Source organism: Rutidosis leptorrhynchoides, chromosome 3 (assembly GCF_046630445.1).
Source record: "Rutidosis leptorrhynchoides isolate AG116_Rl617_1_P2 chromosome 3, CSIRO_AGI_Rlap_v1, whole genome shotgun sequence".
Classification (NCBI taxonomy): domain Eukaryota; kingdom Viridiplantae; phylum Streptophyta; class Magnoliopsida; order Asterales; family Asteraceae; genus Rutidosis; species Rutidosis leptorrhynchoides.
In genome coordinates, this window is record NC_092335.1 from 35,940,365 (window position 1) to 35,962,265 (window position 21,901).

The window sequence follows — 21,901 nt, forward strand, 5'->3', positions numbered from 1 at the left end:
TCTTAGACTGCTTCCGCTGTGATGTTCTTGTTGCCTGCATGGAGTCTCTCATGCTTTGTATAAAGTTTATTGAATTCGAAACAAAACTACGTTGTGTAATAGATAATTTGACTGTAATGTCAACCTGTAAAATAAAGACTTATGTATTTTGGGGATTTGCTTATACTTAAGCACTCGCCCACATGTTTATAACTTTCTATGTTTAGAAAGTCACTTATTTTAATGAATGCAATATTTTATCAAAACGTATCATATAGAGGTCAAAACCTCACTGTGGAATCAATGATTAACGTGCCGCGTCAATAGCGATTTTGACGGGTCGTTACAGTTAGTATCCGAGCTTGAGGTCATAGGAAACCAGAATTTGCATTAGTGTGTTTAACTGGTAATTGTTAGGATGCATTAGTGAGTCTGGACTATGACTATAATTGTTTTTACCGATTTTTGCTTATCATTTTGTCAAAAACATTATATGTGATATATTTATATGCTAACGTAATTGTTGTTTCAATTATGTGATAGATGACTTCTTCTAATCCCATCATTTTGTACGACTCGGAATCAGACACTGAATCTATTCTATCCATAACTGAAAAGGGCGTTCCAATACCTATTAAAGAAGAAATTGTGTTAGACGGCGAATCTCAACTCCAGGTAAACCCAGAGGAGGTCCCAGCTCCACCCATCCCTGGTTTTTCGGACCCACAGTATCGTTTCGATGGAACTGTGATCCCTGGAATAAACGAGGGCCGTCCATTTCTAAAGGAACATGGACACTGGGCCAGATACACGGCCGACGGGCGGGTTGTGCCGATTACGCCTTTTAAATATCGGCTCATGACCACCGGTCAAACATATTATCCTACACATGACTCAGACAGTTCAATATGTGAGATCAGTGAGGAAGAGGGGGAAGTAAAGGAGATTACTAAAAAAGAAGTTAACAAAGGAAAGGAACCTGTAGTCACCAACCCAGAATTGCCGAATCCAAAAATTAATAAAGCAATTGTTGCTCCTAATATTGCTACCCATAGTCACCCTTCTCTTACCAACTCTATTGAGGTATCAAGTACCTCAGAACCCCGACAAAAAATATAAACGTACCGCTCAAATAAGCGTTATTCCAGTACCTGATAACAAGAAGCCTCACCGCTTTTAAAAACCATTTCCGCTACGACATCACTTCACGCATTGTATAATATTAATTAGTGTGCTTTACTTTATTCTACATATGTTTTATGTAAAATAAACTTATGTGAATAAGTGGTATTGTATCGTTGTACCATAATGCATTGAAGAATAAAGCGTGAAATGATAATGCATTAGTTTTTCATAATAGAATATTATTTGAATTGTAGTAGTTAATTTTTGTACTAAGCTATTAAGTATGAAATTTAACGGGTAGGTAATACCCTAGAAATAATTATAAAACGCTAATAAGAAGAAAAAGCTTTTATAATAATGGGTTCATATTATTAATATGCCATGATGTACCATTAATTACTCGCTACATCTATGGTAATCTATGGAACTAGTCGAGAAACGTGTGAATGAAAGAATTGCTTCAGCTGAGGCGGCAAAAGCAGTAGCCGAAGCAGCAGCTGTAAAAACAAACTCAAGAAATGGATGCTCATACAAAACTTTTCAAGCATGCAAACCACAAAAGTTTAGTGGAACCGAGGGACCAGTCGGTCTAACCCGATGGTTTGAAAAGATGGAGTCCGTTTTCAAAATCAGTAATTGTGCGGACGGAGACAAGTCAAAGTATGCTTCGTGCACGTTGTAAGACGGTGCACTTACTTGGTGGAACAATTATGCTAAAGCATAAGGAGTAGATACGGCATATGATATCTCTTGGGAAGAATTGAAAAAAATGCTTATCGAGGAGTACTGTCCTCGAAATGAGATCAGAAAAATGGAATCTGAGTTACGTAATCTGAAGGTTGTCGATGCGAAACTCAATAACTATGAAAAGCGTTTCATGGAACTAGCCTTGTTGTGTCGTGAATTAGTGCCAAACGAGAAACGAAAGATAGAGATGTATATTGACGGTTTGTCGATCAATATCAAAGGAAATGTTACATCATCCAAACCAAATACGATGCAGGAAGCCATGAGAATGGCACACCAACTTATGTACCAGATCACGGAGAGTTCGATTAAGGCACCAATTACCGAAGTCAAGACAACTGAAGAAAGAGGAAATGGGAAGACTATAAGGGCAAAAGTACTCACCTGAAGAGGCGAGAGACTTTTAAAGGTAAACAAGATGGGGCAACTGCTAGTCCAAACTATAAGGGACCCCATCCGTTCTACAAAAGATGTTACACACATCATGCAAGTTATTGCCAAGTGGTCTGTGATAAGTGCAACAAGAAAGGACATGTGGCGAAAGATTGTTATGCCACCGTTTCTGAAGTAAAGACAAAACTGACCGATGTCAAGAAATGTTTTGGATGCGGGAAGACTGGTCACTTTATAAATCAATGCCCTGATAAGGAGAAGAACAAAGAACCCGCATGTGGGAGGGCATTTAATGTTAGTGCCAATGAAGTACGTGAGGATCCTGATCTTGTCACGGGTACGTTTACCGTTAATAATCAACTAGCTTCTATTATGTTTGATACGGGTACTGATAGAAGTTATATGTGTAAAGACTTTAGTTCTAAACTAAAATGTGCATCATTGCCTCTAGACGATAAATATACTATTGAATTAGCTAATGGTAAACTGATAAAAGCCGATAAAATCTGCCATGGTTGCGAAATAAATCTTGCTGGTGAAACCTTCAAAATCAATTTGATACCCGTAGAATTAGGAAGTTTTGACGTAATCGTTGCCATGGACTGGATGTCCAAAACAAGAGCGGAAGTTGTTTGTGCTGAGAAAGCAATCCGCATCCCTCGAAAGGATGAAACGTCATTAATGATTTATGGGGAGAAGAGCAACTCGAAGCTGAACCTTATCAGCTGTATGAAGGCTCAGAAACTTATAAAAAAGGTTGTTATGCTATTCTGGCACACGTGAAGAAGATCAATACCGAAGGAAGAAGTATTGAAAACGTGCCGGTTGTAAGAGAATATCCCGAAGTATTTCCAGAAGAATTACCAGGGCTACCTCCACATAGATGTGTAGAATTCCAGATTGATCTCGTACCAGGAGCCGCACCTGTAGCCCTATCCCCATATAGACTTGCACCTTCAGAAATGCAAGAATTACAAAACCAGTTGCAAGAATTATCAGACCGTGGATTTATTCGTCCTAGTTTTTCACCTTGGGGTACTCCTATTCTGTTCGTCAAGAAGAAGGATGGATCTATGAGGATGTGCATAGATTACCGGGAATTAAACAAATTAACGATCAAGAATCGGTACCCATTACCGAGGATTGATGATTTGTTTGATCAATTGCAAGGATCAAGTGTTTATTCTAAGATTGATCTACGCTCCGGATATCATCAGCTGAGAGTGAAGGAAGAAGATGTTCCTAAAACCGCGTTCAGAACCCGTTACGGTCACTATGAGTTTTTAGTCATGCCTTTTGGATTGACTAATGCACCAGCAGTATTCATGGATCTAATGAATCGCATCTGTAGACCGTATTTAGACAAATTTATCATTGTTTTTATCGATGACATATTGATTTACTCGAAGAACAAGGAAGAACATGAACAACACTTAAGATTGGTACTAGAGGTACTCAAGAAAGAAAAACTGTATGCAAAATTTTCAAAGTATGATTTCTGGTTACAAGAAGTACAATTTTTGGGCCATGTTGTCAGTAAACATGGAATTAAAGTTGACCCTGCCAAGATTGAAGCCATTAGTAAATAGAATACACCGAAGACTCCAACACAAATCCGCCAATTCTTAGGTCTTGCTGGTTACTACCGAAGATTCATTCAAGATTTCTCTAAAATCGCCAAACCCTTAACTGCTTTGACTCAAAATGGAAAGAAGTATGATTGGTCCACGGAACAGGAATCTTCATTCCGGTTATTAAAGAAGAAGTTAATGTCTGCACCCATTTTGTCATTACCGGAAGGAAATGATGATTTCGTGATCTATTGTAACGCTTCACGCCAAGGTTTAGGATGTGTATTGATGCAACACACAAAAGTTATCGCATACGCTTCACGCCAACTAAAAATTCACAAAGGGAACTATACGACGCACGATTTGGAACTTGGAGCAGTAATTTTTGCACTCAAAATATGGAGACACTATCTATATGGCACCAAGTGTACAGTGTACACCGACCATAAGAGTCTTCAGCATATTTTTGATCAAAAACAACTCAATATGAGGCAACATCGCTGGGTAGAGTTATTAAACGATTATGATTGTGAAATCCATTACCACCCCGGAAAGGCTAATGTTGTAGCTGATGCCCTAAGTCGGAAAGAAAGAGTAAAACCTCATAGGGTCTGAGCTTTGAACATTATAATTCGTACTGATATCACAAAGCAAATTCAAGCAGCACAGTTAGAGGCTTTAAAAGTAGAAAACAAAAAGGGCGAAATGAGCAAAGGGTTAGAAAAACAGCTTGAAGTAAAAGCCGATGGAACCCTGTATTTTGCTGGTAGGATATGGGTACCAAGACATGGTAACCTAAGACAACTAGTACTAGATGAAGCACACAAAACGAGGTACTCAATTCACCCAGGAAACGAGAAAATGTACCACGATCTTAAGAAGTTCTATTGGTGGCCTAATATGAAGACAGAAATTGCTACTTATGTAAGCAAATGTTTGTCATGTGATAAGGTCAAATATGAGCACCAAAAGCCGTCAGGGTTAATGCAACAATCGAAAATTCCTCAATGGAAATGGGAAAGAATAACCATGAATTTCATTAAGAAACTGTCAAGGACTACAAGTAGTCACGATATTATTTGGGTGATAGTTGATCGTCTCACTAAATCAGCTCACTTTCTACCAATAAAGGAGACAGACAGTATGGAGAGATTAGCACGCCTATATTTGAAGGAAGTAGTTTCCAGGCATGGTGTACCTATCTCCATCATATCTGATCGCGACACCCGATTCATATCACGTTTTTGGCAGTCATTACAAAGAGCATTGGGAACTCGATTAGATATGAGCACTGCTTATCACCCACAGACAGATGGTCAAAGTGAAAGAACTATACAAACACTAGAAGACATGTTACGGGTATGTGTGATTGACTTTGGAACCGGTTGGGATCGACACTTACCTTTGGCAGAATTCTCATACAATAACAGCTATCATACGAGCATCAACGCAGCGCCATTTGAAGCACTTTACGGTAGAAAGTGCAGATCTCCTATTTATTGGAGTGAAGTAGGAGAAAGTCAACTCACTGGACCAGAAATTATTCATGAAACCACCGAAAAGATCATTCAAATACAACAACGATTGAAAACAGCCATAAGTCGCCAAAAGAGTTATGCTGATGTAAGAAGAAAACCGCTAGAATTTCAAATGGGTAACAAAGTAATGTTGAAAGTGTCACCCTGGAAAGGCGTTGTACGATTCGGTAAACGAGGAAAGCTAAGTCCTAGGTACGTAGGACCCTTTGAAATCACCGAAAGAATTGGAACAGTTGCTTATCGATCAAAGCTATCGCAAGAACTTAGTAGTGTTCATGACACATTTCACGTGTCAAATTTGAAGAAATGTTTAGCGGAAGTGGATGTCGTAATTCCTCTTGAAGAAATACGAATCAATGATAAACTCCATTTTTTCGAAGAACCTGTTGAAATCATGGACCGTGAGGTCAAACAATTAAAACAAAGCAAAATACCGATAGTTAGGGTTCATTGGAATGCTAGATGAGGACCCGAGTTTACTTGGGAACGTGAAGATCAAATGTAGCAAAAGTATCCACATTTGTTCACTGATATCGCTCATAAAACAGGTACTACTCAAAATTTCGAGACGAAATTTTCTTTAACGGGAGGTACTGTGATGACCCGAAAAATTTCGACTTATTTAAACCAATTCTCTATATGATTTATTATTTTGACACGTTAAACAAAGTCTGTTAGATTAAGTCTCAAAATTTTAGAACCGTTTCATATATTCAATTACCTTTGACTGCTCTCGACGATTCAAGAACAATTATATGTGTATATATATATATATATATATATATATATATATATATATATATATATATTATAAGATGTACAAGTAAAATACTATTTACTACAGTAAAAACGACTTTGTACAAGTAAAACACTATTTGCTATAGTAAAAACGACTTTACTACAGTAAAACACTATTTGCTACAGTAAAAAATGACTTTGTTACAGTAAAACACTATTTGCTACAGTAAACACTATTGCTACAGTGAATAATATGTCGACAAACAAGAAAACAAACACAAAGTGAGCTGGCCATGCGATCGCATGGCAGATACACCAAAAGCCCATGCGATCGCATGGGAACCAAAAACACTATTTGTACAGTAAATATTATGTCGACGAACTAGCAAACAAAAGCAAAATGAGCTGGATCAGGCGGCCATGCGATCACATGGCAAATACACTACAAACCCATGCGATCGCATGGGCTACAGGAAATGGAAAAGTACTATAAATACGCCAGTTTGCTCGACGAATTCTTCACACTCTTTCTTTTCTTTATTCTGTAATTTAAATTTAAATTTATAATTATAATTATAATTTTAATTTAAGTTTAATAATAATAAAGTATATAGGAGGGTGTTTTAATTCGGGTTTCAAACCGTTTTAAGCTAAGGAAATATTGGGTATTGTTCGAGGTATTGTTCGTGAATCCAAGACTAACCATACAGTCATCCACTATCTTTACGTCTACGTAATTTGCCTACAATATTGAACCTCAATATTGAACAGTGAGTTTATAGATCCCTTTTTAAATGCTTTAAATATTTTTGGGCTGAGAATACATGCAATTTATTTTAAAAGCAATGGATACAAGTACATACTAAATTCTACACTGAGTTAACCGAAAATCCCTTAGCTTTGGTAACTAGTAGCTGCCAGTACATAGGATATGGACTGGTGGGTGCGAATAATTGTATATGGATCCATAGGGCTTGACATCCCCGTCCGAGTTAGAGCGCTAGCCTTTTAACGGACGTATGTTATTTGAGTTTATGACACGTTGGTTTGCGTATATTGAAACGAATAGGGTAATTATCATTATAGCGTTAAGTTTAGTTACCAGGGTGCTCTGTTACGTAGAATCTATTGATAAACTTTTGATGAAATCTTGTGGTCCATCTTTATATTTATAACTCGAGCAATTAAACCTATAACTCACCAAATATTCGTGTTGACTTTTTAGCATGTTTTATTCTTAGGTCCTTAGACTACTTCCGCTGTGATGTGCTTGTTGCTTGCATGGAGTCTCTCATGCTTTGTATAATGTTTATTGCATTCGAAACAAAACTACGTTGTGTAATAAATAATTTGACTGTGATATCAACCTGTAAAATAAAGACTTATGTATTTTGGGGATTTGCTTATACTTAAGCACTCGCCCATATGTTTATAACTTTCTATGTTTAGAAAGTCACTTATTTTAATGAATGCAATATTATATCAAAACGTATCATATAGAGGTCAAAACCTCACTGTGGAATCAATGATTAACGTGCCGCGTCAATAGCGATTTTGATGGGTCGTTACAGCAAAGCATGTATCAGAGATCAAACAGGAATCTCCACTAACCCTTGTCTAGTTCCTGATAATTGACACTTTATTCTTACTTGTAAAGCACTTTACTAATTATTCCGAATATCGTTAAAAAGAACAGATTTCTTTAAATCACAGTGGACCTCACTACAGAGACCCATAATCATATCATAATATATCTGATAATTCAATCATTTGATATTATCTTTTAATTCCGTTGATAAATATATTAAACATATTACGTTCAGTAAAGTATTATACATCCAATAATTTGTTAACGTTTTTAATTGATATACTATATATTATATACACATATCTATATACACATAAATGTTCGTGAATCGTTGAGCACAGTCAAAGGGTAATTGATTACATGAACACAGTTCAAAGTTTTTTAGATTTCAATATTACAGACTTTGCTTATCATGTCGGAAACATTAAATCATTTAAAGATAAAGTTTAAATTTGGTTGAAAATTTCTGGGTCGTCACAGATAATATGTTTTGCAAGTTGTCCTGAGTCGTAGATGGTAAACCTTCGTGATTATAAGAGATTATTTGATGCTTCATGGATTAGAATGAGATTTTTAGTATTGTTTTATGTTATTGACAAGACAAAATTGCACGGGGGATCCCTGTGGTTTATTCGATACAACAAGCGGAGTCCAAAAGAATTTTTTCACCTTAGGGGGTCACTATGGTTTGCAGATGTTTCACCGGGGGTCCAACACCATAACGGCTGTCAAATTTTAACGTTTTGGGGACTCACATGACCTGCACATGAGGGTATTATTGTCTTTTAATCTAAACCTGGTGTATAAATGTGCACGTGATTCCTCAGTATTCCAAATTTCAATTTCATCTTTCACTTTCCCATCAATATTTAGGTTAATTTCATCATTATTGTTTCATCTTTCACTATCCCAATTTCAAAATTGCAGATATTTAGGGATGGTTAATTGCTATTGTGGAAGGCGTGCTTTGATTCAATTGTCCAAGATACAACGGAATCCTGATAGACGATTTTACACATATGCGAAAAAGATATGAATGTTGATTTGAAACCCTAATTCTTAAACCCATTATCTCGCTCGTCATCTCTTTCTGTATTATGTAATTAAATTAGGTGTTTTTTTTAGTTTTCAGAATGCACATTCTCTGAATGGCTTGATCCACCAATCTGTGATCGTTGCAATCAACTGCAAAGGGGATTAAGAAGGATGAAGATGATTGTTTTATTTAGTTCGATTTTTTTATTGTTTATTTTATGTTATTCAAGTAAAAAGTCGATTAGGGCTTTTGGTTGTATTTCATATCTGTTGTATTTTGGTTGTATTTCATATCTGTTGTATTTTGGTTGAATCTGGATATTAATGTAATATGGTTAAGGCATTTGTTGAAATGTGTTGTATTTCATATCTGTTGTATTAAGGCATTTGTTGAAATGTGTTGTATTTCATATCTCTTACATTACTCAGAATAGATATTATAACTTAGAATGGCAGATAATTAATACAAAGGGGTATACATAATACATTACATTACATATTACATAAGTTTATCAAAAGAAAGCCAAAATGGCATTACATAACTACCATTACATAAGTAACCAGAATCCAAAATACATTACAACCAATTCCAAAAGACATCCATTAAGTAACCAGAATCCAAGAGCATTACACAAACATAAAAAAGACAATTTAAACTAAAGAAGTTCACTTTTTCTTCTTGTTAGCACTGGTACTTGTATCACCCTTCCTCTTAGTACCCACACTCACACTACCTGCAGATGTGCAGCCCCTCTTATTATGACCGTATTCACCATATTTCCCATAAGAAACACTCTTTCCCTTTCTTGACAATTGTCCATCATTGTTCATACTTTCCTTTTCATCAATTCCCTTTATCCTACTCTTTTTTGGTCTACCAACTTTAGGTACAACCAATGGTGGTAATAGTTTGCTTGTGACAGAAAATAATTTCCACATACTCCTACCATTAATTGGCTTAATGGTATAAGCATATGTTCTTTTCCAATGGTGTAAAGTGTAGATAGGATCCACCTAATCTTCAGGTACACCAAATTTTCCAGAATTGTCTATCATGTTCCAAATAGCAGCTACTGGATGTTTGCAGGGCATTCTAGTAATTTCCCATCTCCTACAACTACAAGTTCTCCTTTCTAAGTTAACCACATATTGTTCACCACTGAATCCATTGACTTGATATATCTCATTACCACTCCAAAGGACTTGTAACTTGTGTGCTTCCTTTCTCACCAAATCAAACATCTTTTTTCCACCTGGTGTAAATGGCCCATCAGTATTGGCACTTTTCTCTATCACAGTAACAATTCTTTGCATCAAATATTTCCTAATATATTCCAAGCAAGCAACTATAGGTTTATCTCTTTCATCCACCAACCAACGATTAAAAACCTCACAAATATTGTTTATCAACACATCAGATTTACACCTTCCTATAGCAGATAATTAATCATATATTAATTAACTAAATTATAATGTTTATTATAAAGTAGTCCCCGATCATAGGTGTGACATTTATCAGAAAATTATAATGAAGATATAAATTGTAACATTTACCAGAAAAGTGACTTCTTGACCAACATAATGGTGGTATCTTGGATAAATAGGTGTGACACTCCATACTGAACCCCTTTGACTCAAGCATAGCCTTTTCAAAGTGAGGAACAGTGGTGGCAGTTGCACACTTCCATAACTGTTGTTTATAAACTTTACCAGTGAACCCTTTTGTTTTCACGTTTTCATAAATGTGCCTCACATATTATCTATGTTCTGCACAAGGAAATACTCTGGGTAGAGATTTGCTTGGATTCAAAACATTGGGTAGAGATTTGCTTGAAAAAGTATTTAAGAGATTTGCTTGAAATGTCCCGTTCATATTGATTATAAACGTTCCATATTAATTGATTTCGTTGCGAGGTTTTGACCTCTATATGAGACGTTTTTCAAAGACTGCATTTATTTTTAAAACAACCATAACCTTTATTTTATCAATAAAGGTTTTAAAAACATTACGTAGATTATCAAATAATGATAATCTAAAATATACAGTTTACACACGACCATTACATAATGGTTTACAATAGAAATATATTACATCGACATATGTTTCTTGAATGCAGTTTTTACACAATATCATACAAACATGGACTCCAAATCTTGTCCTTATTTTAGTATGCAACAGCGGAAGCTCTTAGTATTCACCTGAGAATAAACATGCTTTAAACGTCAACAAAAATGTTGGTGAGTTATAGGTTTAACCTATATATATCAAATCGTAACAATAGACCACAAGATTTCATATTTCAATATACATCCCATACATAGAGATAAAAATCATTCATATGGTGAACACCTGGTAACCGACATTAACAAGATGCATATATAAGAATATCCCCATCATTCCGGGACACCCTTCAGATATGATATAAATTTCGAAGTACTAAAGCATCCGGTACTTTGGATGGGGTTTGTTAGGCCCAATAGATCTATCTTTAGGATTCGCGTCAATTAAGGTGTCTGTTCCCTAATTCTTAGATTACCAGACTTAATAAAAAGGGGCATATTCGATTTCGATAATTCAACCATAGAATGTTGTTTCACGTACTTGTGTCTATTTTGTAAATCATTTATAAAACCTGCATGTATTCTCATCCCAAAAATATTAGATTTTAAAAGTGGGACTATAACTCACTTTCATAGATATTTCCTTCCTCGGAAATAAGACTTGGCCACGGATCGATTCACGAACCTATACAAATATGTACATATATATCAAAGTATGATCAAAATATAATTACAAACATTTTTATTATGTTTTAAAGATTTGAGTGTATTAAGTCAGCTGTCCTCGTTAGTAACCTACAACTAGTTGTCCACAGTTAGATGTATAGAAATAAATCGATATATATTATCTTGAATCAATCCACGACCCAGTGTATACACGTCTCAGGCTAGATCACAACTCAAAGTATATATATTTTTGGAATTAACCTCAACCCTGTATAGCTAACTCCAACATTATTGCATATAGAGTGTCTGTGGTTATTCCAAATAATATATATACATGGGTCGATATGATATGTCAAAACATTTGCATACGTGTCTATGGTATCCCAAGATTACATAATATATTAGAATATATGTATAATACAATATAAGTTAGCTAGAATATGATTTGTATAGATTTGTTAAACATTTCCCGTAGCTAAAAAGATCAAAAATATCCAATCTTGTTTTACCCATAACTTCTTCATTTTAAATCCGTTTTGAGTGAATCAAATTGCTATGGTTTCATATTGAACTCTATTTTATGAATCTAAACAGAAAAAGTATATATTTATTGTTGGAAATATAAGTTACATGTCGTTTTTGTAAAGGTAGTCATTTCAGTCGAAAGAACGACGTCTAGATGACCATTTTAGAAAACATACTTCCACTTTGAGTTTAACCTTGATTTTTAGATATAGTTTCATGTTCATATGAAAAATCATTTTATCAGAAGAATAACTTTTAAATCAAAGTTTATCATAGTTTTTAATTATCCAAACCAAAACAGCCCCCGGTTTCACTACGACGGCGTATATCCGATTTTATGGTGTTCATCATGTTTCCAGGTTTTAAATCATTATGTTAGCATATCATATAGATATAGAACATGTGTTTAGTTGATTTTAAAAGTCAAGTTAGAAGGATTAACTTTTGTTTGCGAACAAGTTTAGAATTAACTAAACTATGTTCTAGTGATTACAAGTTTAAACCTTCGAATAAGATAACTTTATATGTATGAATCGAATGATGTTATGAACATCATTACTACCTCAAGTTTTCTGGATAAAACTACTGGAAATGAGAAAAATGGATCTAGCTTCAAAGGATCCTTGGATGGCTTAAAAGTTCTTGAAGCAGAATCATGACACGAAAACAGTTCAAGTAAGATTTTCACTCGAAATAAGATTGTTATAGTTGTAGAAATTGAATCAAAGTTTGAATATGAATATTACCTTGAATTAGAAAGATAACCTACTATAAATAACAAAGGTTCCTTGATCTTAGATGATTACTTGAAATGGATTAGAAAGCTTGGAAGTAGACTTGCAAACTTGAAAGTATTCTTGATTTTTATGAAACTATACTTGTGGAATTTATGAAGAACACTTAGAACTTGAAGATGGAACTTGAGAGAGATCAATTAGATGAAGAAAATTAAAGAATGAAAGTATTTGTAGGTGTTTTTGGTCGTTGGTATATGGATTAGATATAAAGGATATGTAATTTTATTTTCATGTAAATAAGTCATGAATGATTACTCATATTTTTGTAATTTTATGAGATATTTCATGCTAGTTGCCAAATGATGGTTCCCACATGTGTTAGGTGACTCACATGGGCTGCTAAGAGCTGAGCATTGGAGTGTATATACCAATAGTACATATATCTAAAAGTTATGTATTGTACGAGTACGAATACGAATGCATACGAGTAGAATTGTTGATGAAACTGAACGAGGATGTAATTGTAAGCATTTTTGTTAAGTATAAGTATTTTGATAAGTGTCTTGAAGTCTTTCAAAAGTGTATGAATACATATTAAAACACTACATGTATATACATTTTAACTGAGTCGTTAAGTCATCGTTAGTCATTACATGTAAATGTTGTTTTGAAACCTTTAGGTTAACGATCTTGTTAAATGTTGTTAACCCATTGTTTATTATATCAAATGAGATGTTAAATTGTTACATTATCATGATATTATGATATATAATATATCTTAGTATGATATATATACAGTTAAATGTCGTTACAACGATAATCGTTACATATATGTCTCGTTTCGAAATCATTAAGTTAGTAGTCTTATTTTTACATATGTAGTTCATTGTTAATACACTTAATGATATATTTACTTATCATTTAACATAATTAACCAACTGTATCAATATCTTAATATGATTTATATGTACCTAGTAAGACGTTGTTATAACGATAATCGTTATATATATCGTTTTCGAGTTTCTTAATTTAATAGTCTCATTTTTATGTATATAACTCATTGTTAAAATACCTAATGAGATACTTACTTATAATAAAATCATGTTAACTATATATATAACCATATATATGTCATCGTATAGTTTTTACAAGTTTTAACGTTCGTGAATCACCGGTCAACTTGGGTGGTCAATTGTCTATATGAAACCTATTTTAATTAATCAAGTCTTAACAAGTTTGATTGCTTAACACGTTGAAAACATTTAGTAATGTAAATATCAATCTCAATTAATATATATAAACATGGAAAAGTTCGGGTCACTACATTGCTTAAGTACTTTGAGCGATTCTTCATTTTTTATCCTCGTTCATTACTCGATTCATAATGAATTCGATACAAAAGCCCATATAGATATTATATTACGCATGCACAAACGAATGCTTCAGAACTCTCGGTTAGCCTTTTTCGAATAAAACCGTCAAGTCCGAACTTTATAAGGTTGTTGACCAATAAACTGGACATTGTCACATCTTCTACGATGTTAAACAATTAGGTAAAATCTTTCTTATTGGGTGTAGCTCGCACCACGCACAGACCAACACACACACGGTGCATGTTACTTGGTGCGTTGTGCGTTTTACGTCATAAATAGCATGTGTCGCTGAAAACTTCGTTAACACGCACCACACATGGATTTGCATGCATCATGGATGGTGCGTGATGCGTGGTCATAATGTTTTTACAATTAGGATTTTTTGAGATCCTATCGTTAACACTTTTCTTTTAAATGAAGACATATTGACAAATTTCCTTTCATTAGGTTCTAACGTTAGAAATTAAAGATTCAGTGATCGGATATATGCATTTATAATCTCCCGGAACAGGGATAAACTATTCTAAATTATTCACCGCTTAGTTTTTACGCCAACACTAATTTTACCGTTGGTAACTTGTAGGCTACGTTTAAAGCAAGAGTTGGGGGTATAAATAAGTAAAAATCAAGAATCGATCTGTGACCCAAAATCATTACTTTTGTTTTCCTTTACCCAAATGTCCATTCTTTTCTCCTCTGCTTCACTCGTTCCTCCTCCTACAATTATCACCCACCCTCCTCCATGTAATCCCATACATATCAACCACAAATACAATACCCAAACCCGACCCAATGGATCATCTTTGACCCGACCCACCCTTGTCTCCATTGCAGGTTGCGTCAAATCAAGAACCCCAAGTCACCATTGTTACTGCTCCACTTCGACAATGTCAGACACCACCACTTCATCACCCCCACAGGTCTTATTATTACTCCGTATCAATTATTTAATATTAATTGTAATTATTAATTAATATTATTTTGATTGTAAAGTATCTAAGTAAAACCTAAGCGCCTAATAAACTGAATGTAAACCAGTTTATAACTTGGATATTGAAAATATATAAATGGCATTGTATTTTATTTTATGGGTCTTTTCAATCAATGAAAATTATGTATTTTTATTATTGATTTTGAATTACAGGATAGCCTATCATACTCTAGAGCATACTGGGTATCTAAATCCATAATTGCTTGGAATGTGGATGATGTTATTGGTGGTTCTTGTTTTCTATATTCTAGTACATCTGCTACTTTATCAATTACAGAAACCGGAATTCAAGGTACAATTGAGTTTGTTCATAATGGTTGACATTTGATAGGATCAAGAATCTTGATTTTTAATACAAGAATTGACACTTTACCATAAACAGGCTATGATTTAAGTGTTGAACTCCAAAGAGATGATCAGAGGCTTCCTGATAATGTAATATTAAGTACATGTTTTTAACTCGATTTATGCTTATTTATCCTCGGTTATATAATCTAACAAATAGTATTTCAGGTCAGAGATAAGTTTCCTCATATACGAGGTTATAAGGCGTTTAAGGTGCCATCATCTGTGGATCATAAGAGTATTTTAAAAAACCAAATGGCTGTTGCTTTATTTGACGGTTGGCATACATACGTTAATAAATTTAAAAATGTAAATTTACCATGTTCATATATGGTAATCCGTATTCAGCAACGCTATTTTGTGCAGCAAGCGGACAATGCGTTAATGTTACTGGTCTGCAGCTACCCGGTGTTATTGATGACATTTTCTCTTATACGGGTCCTCTTGGTGCTATTTTTTCAAACCAAGTTGTCTCGCTTTATCTTTGGGCTCCAACCGCTCAAGTAACTTTATGTTTTTAAGTAATTACATGTGCCTTGACGTGAAATATGTAACATTTTGAAGGTGACTTTCTGAGCTCGTGTGTCTTTAAACAGAATGTGCGTGCAATCATTTATAGTGGACCTTCCGGTGGTGAAGCTGTCGAGATTGTCGATCTTAAGGAGTCTAATGGCGTTTGGAGTGTTAACGGGCCAGGAAATTGGGAGGGGTGTTATTATGTCTATGAAGTGTCCGTCTACCATCATAGTACTTTGAAGATAGAAAAGTGTATAGCGAATGATCCATATGCCAGAGGGTACGTTTATTGTGTGTGCGTTGGAAATTTAGATACTTTTATATTAGATGTGACAAGATGGCTGGGTTGATTAACTGGTCAAACAGGTTTGCAGTTGAAACTGGTCATTTTCAGACAAGTTAAACTGGGCCAGTCCATTTTCAGGAAAACTTGTTATCAATAACTAATGTTTGAAATATGAGATTATGGTAATATCACAGTAATAGTCAAGATTGTTGATTAAAAAAAACCCAAATGAACCCATTTATATGTAAACGGGTCAAAATTGCCACTTATAATTAAACCATCTTCATGTTTTGTGTTTTGTTTTGTCAGACATTTTGTTTTTTGGTAGGCTTTCAGGTGATGGGAAGCGGACTTTTTTGGTCAATCTTGATTCTGATGCTATAAAACCTCAGAAATGGAATGATTTGGCAGATGAGAAGCCTGCGATAGCAGATTTTTCTGACATTAGTCTTTATGAACTTCATATTAGAGATTTCAGGTACATAATCATAAACCTTATTTCCTATTTAAATAACTGTTCCTTGTAGAAACTTGTTACTTCTTGCACTTCACTAAGCAAAAGAAGAAAAAAACGGCGAATAAAAAGGTAAGGTTACTTATTGTGGTTATTCATATGCATTGTTGTCCTTTGTGATTCTGTACAGTGCTAATGACTCAACCGTTCATCCTGATATTCGTGGAGGTTATCTCGCTTTCACATCTGAGGTACATTTTGATCCCCATGTTATTAACTCTTATAGCTAAAACATTAAAAACACGTGACTTTGATAAGTTAAAGACGATCGATCACATATGAAGATACACTTTATAACATTTTTTAAACAAAGGCAATTTTACCATATTGGTTTGACAATTAGAAAGCTATGATGTCTAAACAATATTTTGTTGAAGGAATCAGCTGGTGTACTTCATTTGAAGAAATTATCAGATGCTGGCCTTACACATATCCATTTACTGCCGACCTTTCAATTTGGAGACGTTGACGATGAGAAGGAAAAATGGAAATTTTTGGGTAAGAGAAGTTTTTAATTTCCTTTATTGTTATTCAAAGTATTTTTTTAACGACATCCCTAAGAGCTAACATAATTGTATTGTAGATAGCGGTTACATACTAACATTTATGAATTGTGCAACACTTTTATGCACGTTAAAGACGGCTGTCATTAGAAAAATTCTTATTTAAATAATGTAATAAGTTCTTTTTATCTAAAGTCAGATATGGAGATGCTCAAATCTCTGCCTCCGGATTCAGCTGAGCAACAAGAATACGTTACGGCTATTCAAGATGAGGATGGATACAACTGGGGGTAATCAATGCTTTTGAATTCATTGCTATGACACTTTTACTTCTAGTCACATGTTATGATAATTTAGCTTTTCAATTAACATTCTTTTGAATTTTTCTTAATTATGAAAGCTATAATCCTGTTTTATGGGGAGTGCCTAAAGGAAGCTATGCAACTAACCCTAATGGTCAGTTCCGTATAATAGAGTTTCGGAAGATGGTGCAGGTTTATATTTATTTTTCTACAGTGCAGTATATAATAGTTGAACCCTCGACTTTTCTTGGTTGACGATTGTTGTTGTATAACTCAATCATATAGGCCTTCGTGTTTAATGCAGGCACTTAATCGTATAGGCCTTCGTGTTGTGTTGGATGTTGTTTACAATCATCTACATGCAAGTGGACCCACAGATGATAACTCAGTACTAGACAAGGTCGTTCACATACTTCTTATGTCATTTTTTTTTATGTTTGATTGTACATGTTTTACTTGAATGGAAGATGTCTGACTATGAATTTGCTATAGATTGTTCCAGGTTATTACTTAAGAAGGAATGCAGATGGTTTAATTGAGAACAGTACGTGCGTAAATAACACGGCCAGTGAGCATTTTATGGTTGATCGCTTAATCGTTGATGATCTTTTAAACTGGGTAGTCAACTATAAGGTAATGCCACCACAATTCGACATTTGTATTTATATTCTATTAAAGGTAATGATTTTAACTGCCTATTACATCGATTTCCTACAGGTTGATGGGTTTCGGTTTGATCTTATGGGTCATATGATGAAAAGTACTATGGTATGAAACATTAAATGTACTTTTCTCTTATACTCTCCTTTATACATTCAAACTTTATTTATGTCTTGTGTACAAACAGATGAGGGCTAAAAGCATGCTTAAGTACTTGTCAAGGGATAAAGACAAAGTGGATGGTTCAAGCATTTTCTTGTAAGAATGAGCACACTGTTAATTTTGATTTCACATTCGTGTAGCTACAATATCATTGATTTTATTAGCATTTTTGTTGTTGTATTAACTCTTCAGAATGTGTTTAGCAACCTTTGAAAAGTACAATAAGTATTATTTATGTTAATGCAACATGATGTATACAATCGGCAATGCATAAATGCAGCTCATGTAAACTTGTATATCTGTTTCAGATATGGTGAAGGATGGGATTTTGGTGAGGTGGCAAATAACGGTCGCGGGGTTAATGCATCACAGGTTAATCTAGCAGGAAGTGGAATTGGGAGGTACGTGTAGTTTAAAGGAATGTGATATTACGATATTACCCATCTTCCATACTATATTGAATGTGATATTACGATATTACCCATCTTCCATACTATATTACTATTACATGTTAGTGTTAGACCGTGCTTGGTCCATGAATTATATATTTGAGCGTATAAACCACAAGATGCATACTGCAAGTAGTGCGGATCATATCTCCATACTTTAATGTGATAACCATTATCGTTATCTACAAAATAAACAATTATTGTTAATGTAATAACCGTTTCTTTATCGCTCGGTGTATTTATTTTCAGCTTTAATGATCGAATTCGAGATGCATTGCTTGGTGGATCTCCATTCGGTAATCCTCTTCAACAGGGTTTCCTCACAGGGTTATCTTTGCAAGTAATGCTAATGTAACCTTTTATTTCCCATCTTTGTGATTTTTAATCATGCAGTCACGTGTTCATTTATTAAAGATTATTTTTATATAGCCAAATGGTCATGACCATGGTACAGAGGCTGATACAGCACGTATGCTTGCTTCATCTATGGATCACATTCAGGTAAAGTACCAACAAATCGAAAGAATTTATTTGACGTACGTTTGATACGAGTATCTGTATATGTTGATATGCTTTGCGTTCGATTCTTCACAAGTTTAACGTTTTAGGTTGGGATGGCTGGTAACTTAAAGGATTTTGTGCTTACAAATTGTGATGGTCAAGAGGTACACAAAACTTTCTTTTACCATCTCAAATTTTAGCGCATTTATGCGTGTTTTCTCTTTTGTTTTTAGGTTAAAGGATCAGGAATTTTAACATATGGTGGAACTCCGGTTGCATATGCTTCGCAACCAGTGGAAACAGTAAGATTATATGTTGTATTTACAAAACCTATCCAAATTCACCCTTTTAAACTCCGATTTGCTTGTTTTGCAGATTAACTATGTGTCTGCTCATGATAATGAGACTCTCTTTGATATTATTAGTTTGAAGGTATGTTATAACATTTTTTTAAAACCAGATCCAAATATATTATATCTTGTTGTAAATCTGTTTTTTCATTTCATTGATAAAAGACACCGATGGAAATCAGTGTGGATGAGCGATGCAGGATAAACCATTTAGCTTCAAGCATTATTGCACTCTCCCAGGTTATGATATGTCTTGTACATATATATACTTTAATACTAGATTTCGGATAAAAAAATACATTTTACTATTTAATTGTTTTTAAAATAAATCTTACATTGTTACAAACGTGATTTCTCTAAATTGTCTCGTTAAATATCAAATAAGAGTAATGCTAGACTTGCAAAATGTGTACTATATTGTGCTTACTCGTTTATTTTATTCACTTAACGTAAACTATCCTATAAAATTGTCATTAACTTTAGGTCCATAGATAAGTTCTTTTCAGACAGAATATTGACTAATCTTTTGAAGCGTTAAATTTTTTATTCGTAATATACAGTAAAGTTAATAGTAATTTACAGGGTGTTCCTTTTTTCCATTGTGGAGACGAGATACTGCGTTCTAAGTCTTTAGACCGTGACTCGTACAATTCTGGTGACTGGTTCAACAGGTACAGTTTATATAATCTTTCTATATGAAAAAGATAATGTTAGCTTAATGTCTAGAACACATCTTTTTCAGGCTAGATTTTAGCTACAATTCGAATAATTGGGGTGTTGGCTTACCTCCGAAAGGGAAGAATGAAAAGAGCTGGTCACTGTAAGATTTTTTATGGTGCTTACTTCACCTTACTTTAATATCATTTAGTTGACTTTGTTTGACTGTTTTTTTAAAGTATCTACCATAAGCTTCAGTAAACACATTAGAGATATTATAACTTGGATGTCTTGTTTGTTTGTTCAGAATAAAACCTAGATTGGCTTCCCCATTGTTCAAGCCTGAGAAAAGTCACATAATATCTACACTTGAAAATTTCCAAAACTTGTTACGTATCAGATACTCTTCAATTCTCTTCCGTTTGAGGACGGCAAATGCTATCCAGGTTAGTATTTCGTACTTTCGATCAATACTTGTGAACACAGTGGATTCAGTCTAGGTTGTATAACGGGTCAAATGTGTAGAATATTTATCCATAGTCTACATCTACAACATTGCTTTATTGGTAACTTTATATTGCTATTGAAATAATTTAATTTTGTAATCACACACACATTCATGGATTAAAAATTGAACAAAAAGACAACGGGAACGATTCAAGATGTTTTTACATGCACAAGATTTTCAGACATACAAGAGTTTACTAATTTTGACCTGTCTAACCTGCGTTACCCCCCAAAATATGCATTCGGCATCCCAAATGCTAACGAAACGTTCATCCAGGAACGAGTGCGATTCCACAACACCGGTCCATCTCAGGTTCCAGGTGTCATAGTAATGAGTATCGAAGATGGCCACAAAGATGTCCCTGGGCTATCTCAACTTGACCCAGTGTAATTATTTTCGAACTCATATTAGTATGTTATACCCTTCTTGTACCATTTAACAAACGTTTTAGCTGTCCTATAACAGTTATTCATACATTGTGGTCGTTATCAACGCTTGCCCAACTGATATGTCATTTACAAGCCCTGTATTACAAGGCAAAGCTCTCCAATTGCACCCGGTGCAGGTATCTTTTTCTACAAATAAAACATTATAATTTGATCTGTTTCATCGATAATTTTGTTATCTTGGTATGTTTTTGGGTGTGCAGATGATGTCAACTGATAATGTGGTGAAGAACTCAACGTATGATCCATCATCAGGATGCTTCAGGCTTCCTTCAAGGACAACTGCTGTGTTTGTTGAGCCTCGAAACCTTTAAAAATACTGGTGTATGAATTTGAAAATAATTAGTATTTTGTATCTACTTAGAAATTTAGAAGTGAAAACTAGTCTGTTTTTTGACTTTAAAGGTCAAAATCACTTCCTATATGGAATATGATATTTAATTTTCAGAACATGGTACCCCTCAATTATAAGCAGAGTAACTATAAAGTCATTGTCTTGAAAGCTAAGATAAAGTTGGTTTTATTTGATTTGATGTTGCCTTTTGCATCCGAACTTCATGGATCAGTTAGTTTGCATCTACATTTAGGCCCCCATACTGCTGTTATCATGATCAGAGGCTACTTGTAATATGGGT

The 21,901-nt window shown here is 34.4% G+C and overlaps 2 protein-coding genes across 4 annotated transcripts; one reads left to right on the top strand and one right to left on the bottom strand.

Moving 5' to 3' along the window:
- Window positions 1–9,728: 9,728 nt before the first annotated feature.
- Window positions 9,729–10,587, bottom strand: LOC139899866 (uncharacterized). Its single transcript, XM_071882694.1, has 3 exons — window positions 10,498–10,587; window positions 10,269–10,404; window positions 9,729–10,144 (listed from the first exon to the last, which is right to left on the bottom strand). The coding sequence occupies exons 1-3, from the start codon at window positions 10,585–10,587 to the stop codon at window positions 9,729–9,731; spliced, it is 642 nt and encodes a 213-aa protein (XP_071738795.1).
- A 4,141-nt stretch (window positions 10,588–14,728) lies between these two features.
- On the top strand, window positions 14,729–21,765 carry LOC139895939 (pullulanase 1, chloroplastic). 3 transcript variants are annotated; one of them, XM_071878490.1, is made up of 28 exons: window positions 14,729–14,996; window positions 15,221–15,359; window positions 15,450–15,502; window positions 15,581–15,689; window positions 15,779–15,915; window positions 16,009–16,208; window positions 16,543–16,692; window positions 16,859–16,919; window positions 17,106–17,226; window positions 17,431–17,521; window positions 17,632–17,725; window positions 17,838–17,933; window positions 18,026–18,166; window positions 18,251–18,301; window positions 18,381–18,451; window positions 18,664–18,756; window positions 19,054–19,144; window positions 19,234–19,305; window positions 19,413–19,469; window positions 19,539–19,607; window positions 19,681–19,737; window positions 19,821–19,895; window positions 20,238–20,326; window positions 20,398–20,475; window positions 20,620–20,758; window positions 21,097–21,206; window positions 21,286–21,385; window positions 21,470–21,765. In XM_071878490.1, the coding sequence occupies exons 1-28, from the start codon at window positions 14,754–14,756 to the stop codon at window positions 21,578–21,580; spliced, it is 2,898 nt and encodes a 965-aa protein (XP_071734591.1). In that variant the 5' UTR covers window positions 14,729–14,753; the 3' UTR covers window positions 21,581–21,765. The 3 variants fall into 3 exon arrangements, 2 of the variants coding, with proteins under 2 accessions (XP_071734591.1, XP_071734592.1); XR_011776076.1 differs by lacking the exons at window positions 21,097–21,206; window positions 21,286–21,385; window positions 21,470–21,765 and having other exon boundaries at window positions 20,403–20,475; window positions 20,620–20,695; XM_071878491.1 differs by lacking the exons at window positions 21,097–21,206; window positions 21,286–21,385; window positions 21,470–21,765 and having other exon boundaries at window positions 20,398–20,490; window positions 20,620–20,755.
- Window positions 21,766–21,901: the final 136 nt, after the last annotated feature.